The 8,206-nt window shown below is 52.2% G+C and overlaps 1 protein-coding gene across 5 annotated transcripts in view; it reads right to left on the bottom strand.

Annotated features, from left to right (window-relative positions):
* Positions 1–8,206, bottom strand: part of MAPT (microtubule associated protein tau) — a 95,853-nt gene that overhangs the window by 29,766 nt on the left and 57,881 nt on the right. For all 5 annotated transcript variants that reach the window (XM_023521575.1, XM_011377092.2, XM_011377093.2 and 2 more), the window contains exon 3: positions 3,184–3,249. In XM_023521575.1, coding sequence (XP_023377343.1) covers positions 3,184–3,249 — 66 coding nt within the window. The remainder of the gene's footprint in view (positions 1–3,183; positions 3,250–8,206) is intronic.

Consider the following 8,206-nt stretch of genomic DNA (forward strand, 5'->3'; position numbering starts at 1 on the left):
TGGCTGCAGTGAGGATCCCCTTTCCTCTCCCTCTCGTTCTGTTCCCCTACTTGGCCACATGAGACGAGCAGGGTTCCACGAAGCCATCCTACTTCAAGCCTGTGCTGACAGATGTGGAAAATGCAACACTGATCATCACTGGGGCTCCTGTCCTCACTGAGAGACCTGCTGTAAGGTTCCTATAAACAAAACCACGGTTCAGACTTATCCCGGTCATGGATCACGGACAGGCCTTCGGCACAGGGTGAGGCTGACCACCGCGGCAGTAACGGGCTGTGCGTGGCAAGGTCCCAGCCTGCAGTAGCCACTGCTTTCGCCTGGCCGCACACCTTGCCGCGTGCCCACCCAGCTGACGGAGGGCACGCTTCATTTCTTTTGGTTCATTCATGCATCATTCGTGTGAATCCTTAAAGGGCCTGACTGTGAATGAAGGACGGAAGAGTTATGCTCTTTGGTTCTCCTGATAAACATTATTTATTTATTTTTTTAGCTTCTAACCCTTTGACAATCATACCTACTCCCAATAGAATAACCCACACAACTTTCCAGCTTCCCTCTAAACAAAACCTAGACCCCCAAAAGGATTCGGGGGCTTGGAAGAGAAAGAGATTGAATGAGGGCATGGGAAGGAGGCGAAAGAATGCCTGTGTCCACACACGTGTGCAGTTATGGACACACATGGGTAACATGGGTGACTGTCCCTCTCCCCCCAGCCTAGCCAAGTCAGTGGAGTTGCCCGCTGGCTCACTGCCAAGAGGCCTGGCCATGGCTCGACTTCACCACCCACCCCAGCTCAGGGTCTTGAGCTCACAATCTCATTCACTTCATGTTCCTAGCATCGACCACAGAGCCTACACACAGCAGGTGACTAATAAGTGGATGAACTGGTGTCAGGAAAACATGTGAAGACTGCTTTCTTCAGGGTCTGCTGGCATCTTACTGGGTCCCTTGGTCAGTGTCCAGCAACAGAGAGGCAGGAAATGAGGTCGGCAGGAGACAACCTGAGCAGGAGCCTCAGCACCACGACTTCCTGTCCACCAACCTGCTCCTCAGACCAGAGGTGGTGGTGGCTGCTGGTCATTACACCCCCCACCCCCTGCCCAGGTCTCCACCACCTTGCTAAAAAAGCTTTCCTCCCAGAATTTCCTAGAAATTGCTCTTGATTGGGATATTTCTATATTCTGATATATGTGAGACTTTCAAAGACCCTCATTAAAAAAGAGATGAGGGCTCCGAACATGAATAGTAACCATAACTTGAAAAGCCATCAATATATGATTGTACTGTGTGTGTGTGTGTGTGTGTGTGTGTGTGTGTGTGTGTGTGTGTGTTGATGGACAAGGAACCTAACATAATGTAATTACACTCCTAGAGGAAGGAGCCAGGCTGGAGAGTATTCTATTCCATTCCCAGGATACTATGACATGCTTAGTCAATATTAACCACAGTGATCACCAGGGACAGGGGTTCCAAGGTAAACAATATCTGGGTAAGCATGTGATTGCTTCAGGAATCCAAATAACTTGTCCCCCACACCCCCTCAGGAGGCCTGGTCCTCGTGACACTTATAGGAGAGAGGCCGGCTCCTCGGGGTGAGTGGGACAGGGGTTAGGCCTCCCACATCTCTCTCTCAGCGTATTGCAGCCCCATCCTGAGACATCTTTATCTTAGTACTTTCTGGACACAAGCTACCAGAGGTTTTCTGTCTATAGCGTGGTTTACACGGCTATTCCTAAATCTGAGTGTATTAGTACAAAACGGTCTGCAGGCCTTTGGCAAATAAAGTGTGTTTGTGGGTCACCAGTGTGTCAGAATTTCACAAGGTTTCACTGGAGGGACCGGCTTGGCAACTTGAACTAGCAGTTCCAATCAAGGCATTACATCCTGGCCTTGGGAGCAGGGGTAGAAACCTCCATGTGTTCACAGATTTGGTGTTGATTTTCCTTTGCAGATGTTCCCTGGTGCTCATTTTGCTATATGTGTGATTCTAGGTCACTGGCAGGAAAAATTTAAAAATTCAGTTAGCACAGTACTAAAATTTCCCAAAGAGATGTTGACCCGATCTTCTCATTGCATGGAATATGTTTTAGGGACAGACAGACACAGGCTGCAGTAAAAATTTGAAGAAAAACTCAAATCCACATCTTTTAAAGGGAAAAAAATGAGCATTTCCAGAGGTTGTAAAGGCCTCTGATTTTACCTAAGCTGAAAAACCATGACCTAAAAGAAACAGGACACAAGATTCTAGTTATTTAACACGTAGACAGGTTTTTCCTTATATTGATGATCCCTTCAAATATTTTTTGAAACTCTTTGTAAGTTTAAGAAAGAAAACACGCCTTTCCATGCCATGTGAGATGAGAAACGACAGCCCGCTATGGGGTGGTGACCCCTCTGGGAACAGAATGTATAGTTAGGCCTCAAAATACTCTTAACGAGACACTTCTTTGGGCACAGTCTTCTTAAAAGCAGATGGCCCCAGTGGCGGCGCTAAACACTGGACAAATACAATATATCACTTTCTGGAGAAAAGAGCAGTGTCTTCCCAGCTCTTCTGCAATCTAGAAGCTTCCACATCACACAGTAGACTCTGAAGTTCGTTTATGTAGCCCATGTTGTATCAGAGGGCTCCGTTTCCTAAGATAAAGAATCTCTAGGATTTAAAAAACGAAATTCTTAAAGCATTGGTGCTAAATCATTCTAGAAAGCTGCTTTTCTTGAACGCAGCAAGTTTTGGTCTCTGAGAAGAACATCATAATAAGGTTTGACAGTTGCACAGAAGAAATGGAAAAGGACTAGCTTGGTGGCGATAAGGTCAAGGCCTCGCTCCCGGGACAGGCTGGAGAGCAGAACGCAGGGAGAATCACCCATCACGCATCTGCGTCTCTGCTGGACAGCCATTTTTGACTCCCCAGGCTGGACAAGGCCAGCTTCTTTCAGAACACTAAACCCCTTAGGAGACTCAGGAATAGTATCAGGGAAAACAAAACAAAACAAAACAAAAAAACGCCGGAGCTCTTTCTGTATCTGGAGGGCCCGTCTTTGATAAGTACCACTTCCTAAGACTCTCCTGGGTCCATGAATTAGGACCTGTGAATTATCTTTTCAGGGCAGAGCCCATCTGTGGTTTCCATCTCCCTCCTGCCAACCCCCAAGCCTTGGTGGGCGGTTGTAGCCACTGACCTTGAGTCACATGTCCAGCAGCTTGGTCTTCCAGGTTGGGGGTGTCTCCGATGCCTGCTTCTTCAGCTGGTTTATGTGTCAGCAAATGAAGGACATAAAAGCAAAGACAGTTATTGTGTATAAGAAATGAAGCTCTCTGCATCTTCTGGTAATTTTCTGAAAACATTTTTAAAAAGGCACATCTTACAAGCACCAAGGGGCTGCACCCGCGGCTCTCTGCAAATGTTATTGCTGGTGCCCATGACCCGGTAGGAAAGACCTTCCCCACAGCGGGGCCAGCGCCCCATTCAACAAAGACGGGTGAGGTCACAGGAGCAGTCCACTCCTCAGTCACTGCCACGGGACCATTTCTGGGTGGTGGCTGCAACCTCAGCGCCAGCCAGGGCTCTGCGTGGGCTGGAGGTGCACAGAAGGACTAGATGTGGGCCGTGGTAGGCTGGGGTTCACACCCTGGTGCCATTATTTATTTAACCTCTCTGAGCCTCCTTTTCCTTGGAACTCCAGGGTGATGACACCGGTTTGTCTTGTAGGAGAGTGGTGAGCATTAATACAAGAATTTGTGTGAACATGTTTAGCAAAGTGCCTAGCATATGGTAGGTGGTTTCTTCTCTCCGAGCTACTGGGCAAACCCTTTAACTGTATACCCCAAATAGGTGCTACCTAGTTAGAGGGAGGCCAGCAGTGCCAGCGAGCAGCTTTTGGGGTATCTTGGGCACCCGTGTAGGGAGCCGCAGCTCACCAAATGAAGAAGACTAAGAAAAGTCCCTGACCACACCATCGACAGCACAGAAAGCTTTAATACAATGCCAGTGTCAACATCATGAAAAATCAGGCTACTGCTACAGGACAGTGGATACAACCGTCCAGAAGGAGTTTATAAGGCCCGCTGTCCATGCATTCACATGCATGAGGTCGAATAATGGCAGCACCACATCACTGGACAACCGCCAACTGCCCAGGAGGCACAGCTCTGAGCATAGATTCGGTCTGGGTGTCTGACGAGGTTATAGAAGAAAAGCTCGGAGTGACTGGCTGCAAGTCCGGCTAAATGGCACGGAGTCCTGGAGACAGAGAACATGAGGAGGTGGGCCAGGGTGACGTCACCGCTCTGCCCCGGGAGGTGGCAGAGCTGTGACATCCTGGCCCTGGTGCAAGTTAGAAATTGGAGACTGCCGGTAACTCTGATGACTCCTGATGCCAGTGAGGGAGGCGCTCGGAGAAGCCGAAGGGAGGCAGGAGGCTGTGTGACAGTGGCTGGGCCATCACATGGCCTCTCTAGATCCCTGAAGCCCCAAGAGGCAGGGGCTCCCATCCCAGCATGGCAGGGATTCCCGCGGTGGGGTGGCCACACCGCACTCCCAAATGGACCTCAAATGAGAAGTTCCACCCGCACAGCAAGATACGGCCAAATGGGACACGGCAGAGTGCGGTGCTAAACTAAGGTCCATATTGTCAAGGTCAACAGCTGAAAAATGTTCCTCACTCTAAAACCTCCCACCTCACTGAGGGGGTAAAGGGTGGAGAGGATGGAGCGGAGAGTATTTTTGAGGAGGATTTCTTTGGAGGGAACGGCTTTAGGGTTGGCCATGGAGCCGTCCCCCATCTCAGCCCCACTTCCAGGCACCTTGGGCTTCAAGGCACCACCTGGAGACACTTGGTGTGTGTGTCCCTGGTGGATCGCTGTCAGAACCCCACCTGGGAGACCGAGGGGAAGAGAGCCGGGCTGGCCTTGCTTTGGCTGGGAAGCAGAGGAGCGTGCGGTGGGCCTGCGATCACTCTGCGTACTCAGAATTTGTCTGGGCTTCCCGCAGAACTGATATGAGCACAAGGCAATGACAGTGTGGGGACGCTTTAGACCATGTCCATGGGCCACTAACAGGAGCAAGCTGACCTTAGCGGCGGTGAGGCTAGAGGAGGCTCTTTAGACCCCAAGGGGCGAGGAGAGAGGGAAAGTCTGCCCGAGTCAAATGCAGTAGGAGGGTCCTTCGGGGGCGATTAAATGGGATGGGGGCAGTCTGGAAGGATTCAGGAAAGGTCCCCATAGAAAAAGGGTCACTTCGAGCACTGCAGCGGGTGTGGAGCCGGCTCACAGCAGTGCCGGCCCGGTAAGAATTTTCCCATCACCCTCATACTCCTCTCCCCAGGCCCAGAGGGGAGGGCCTGCAACCCCGAATGAGCTCTCACTTTTGCGTGGAGTGGACACTCTAATTAGCATTTGCAGATTGTGTTTTGTGACTAAAGAGACTAAAGTCATTTCGATTGCCGAGGAATGACTGGACGTGGGCTAGAGTCTTCATCTGGGGCAGGAGAAGGGCGCCCCACCAGAGGGCATGGCTTTGGGGTTGTAAAGGGACAGCGGGAGACAAAAACTAAGTGACCTGTGATCTCATCTCATGAGTCATTCTGCGCCTCTCAAACGACGCTCACTGTCAAGAATGAAGACTACCGGCTTCAAGAACAACCCTCTCTACCCATTTCCGAAGACCAATGCACAAAGCCGAAACTGCTTCGAAGCGGTTTGGTGGTGCTGCCTGGCTCCTGCATGGCTGTTCTCAGCACATGGAGCCCCAAGAAAGGCTGTGGGCTCCCCATGTGGCTGCCATGAGCACTGCCTTTATAAAGGAAGGCCACTTCTGCCTGGGGACTTTTCCCCCACTCTGCCCTGGTGGTGAAATCCTGTCCAGAACTCTTCTGCATTCCTTGCGGAGAGCCTTCCAATACGTAAGCCCAGAGAAGGGGACGTGAAGGAAATGACAGCGAGAGCTTTGGGCAGTGCTGGCCATTTCCTCAGGGCCTGGGCAGCTCTCAGTGACTCTGGTTGGCCTTAAGTCCAGGGCTATTTCTGGTTGGTGCCTACTTGTCTGAGCTATTCCCCATCATCCGTGTTGACAGGACAGCCTCATCATGTCTGTTCTATGCAGATACATTTGAAAAGATAGTCCTAGGGCTGGATGCTAGATTACATCACTGAATTCCTCAGGGGTTGTCCGGTTAAGATCCTCCAAAGGTGTGGGTCAGTCACCTGGAGCCCGCTGCACACTTGGTGCTCACCACTCCCTAGGGGGTGACCCTGAGCAGCAGGTAGATCGACCTCAGGGTGAAGAAGGCAGGCTCTGCCACCGGCCTGCCTCAGAGAACCCCCTGGAGCTGATGTGTTGACTGAGACAGGAGAGGAGAAGCTAGATGGAATCCAGAAGGTTCTCTACCCTCTGGGAGGCTGGCAGTCGGCCACGGAAGCAGTAGGGCATCAAGGCATCAGGCCTGGAACAGCCCAACGTTCCCAGGAGCTGGCGTCGGCCCACATTCCTGCTTCACTCGGGGATGAGCATGGCTCTGCCACACCCTCGCCTCCGGCAGGTCAGCTGGGCCTTTCACACCAGTCCTGGGATCCCCCTCACCTGTGGTTCCTTCTGGGATCTCCATGCGGTGCTGAGCGGCCGCCTGCTCGCCAGGGGCTCCCTCATCTACTAAGGGTGCTGTCACGTCTGGAAACCACCGAAAATCACCTTTGGGGGCCAGGACGGGCCGTGCCGAGCCCCTCGCCTTGCTTCTTGTGCAGAGCAGTGCAGGGCGGGGGAGGCAGGAAGGGGCTCGGCTGCGTGCGCAGAAGCCACACCACAAAGCAGGCCCAGAGCTGCCCTGCCTGACATCTCCCCAAGAAGCACATTAATATTCTGCTGGAGTGGCCCCTGCCCATGAGATGCCCAGACCATCTGCCAGGAAAGCCGGGGACAGTCCCCGTGTAAACACTGCAGTGAGAGAGATGGCTGGGGATGGCCTCCATGGTGTTTCAAGAAGAAATGTTGAAAATCAGATGACTGTCTGCAGATATTTGATTCTTACAGTGGTGCAGGAGAGGAGAAGGGAACCGGGACCGAGGTGGTGTGAGGGCTGAGTCTACAGCTTTGCTGTGAGGCTTTGGGCAAGACCTTTCTCCTCTTTGGGCCCCAGTTTCCTCATCTGAAAAATGGGAGCATCATCTCCGGGTGACCTCTAATGTTTCTTCCCGCTCTAACACTCTGTGCCCCTGAGCCCGTGACCCGTGGTAAAGAAGCACGAGTTCCCTGGGTAGTAGTGAACAGCCCTGGTCCTATCTGGGGTGGGGTGCTTGACAAGAGGCCTGCAGATGGAGCCACCTTCAGAGCAGAGGCCGGAGGTGAAGGTCTGCCACCAGGAGATGCTGTCAGACTCTCATCAAGGTGAACACTTCCAAATCAGCATTCCTCCCTGAGCCACGCCCCGGCTCACTCCGGGGCTGTTCTGGGCAAACATAAGGAGTTGTCAGTGTGGAAAGCTTTCCAAGAGCCTGAGCCAGTTTAGTCCAGTTTAATTATGGTCTTGGGAGCTGGTGGAGCAGCCTGGCAGAGCCTGGCCCCGGCCCCCAAGCCCTGTGGGGTGGGAGCTGAAGCTCCCGGGGCCCACACATGTGTAGGGTCCGGGAGGCAGCAAGATTTGGTTGGAAGATCCTTCCAGAATAATGTTGACGGAGCACTGAAAACCATGATTTGGAAGGCTGGCCTGGAATCTGGCATTAGTGTTTCAGGATTTTCTCAGGGAGGCAGGCAACTTGCAAAACTGTCCTAACGAGCTCAGCAGGATATGCCTTGCATCACTGGCTCTGAGGAGAGCAGAGTGTTTGTCCTGGTCTCTTCTTCACCAGGCTGAGGACCTCAGGGGTGGGCTGGAGGGCCGTGCCCACTACTTCCTCCACAGATGCACCCTTATGCCAACAATCGGCGGGCAGTCCACCATCATCCAAAGGTGGACACTTGGGGAGATGCTGGGGCCGGCTTCTCATCTTGGGACACAGGAGCCAAATTAATGGACAGGACTCAGAGAAATGCTGAAAACAGAACCTGAGCCTCCCAGGGGAGGATGAAGAGATGAGGGGCAGATACGGACTGGCTATTCAAAAGCCATTCTCCCTTGATTTCTTCTACTAAAGAGATTGAAAAGCAAAATATGCTCAATGTCCCAGCCTCCCTTACAGCCAGGGGTGGCCATGGAACCCAATTCTGGCAAA

Source organism: Pteropus vampyrus, unplaced genomic scaffold, assembly GCF_000151845.1.
Source record: "Pteropus vampyrus isolate Shadow unplaced genomic scaffold, Pvam_2.0 Scaffold306, whole genome shotgun sequence".
Classification (NCBI taxonomy): domain Eukaryota; kingdom Metazoa; phylum Chordata; class Mammalia; order Chiroptera; family Pteropodidae; genus Pteropus; species Pteropus vampyrus.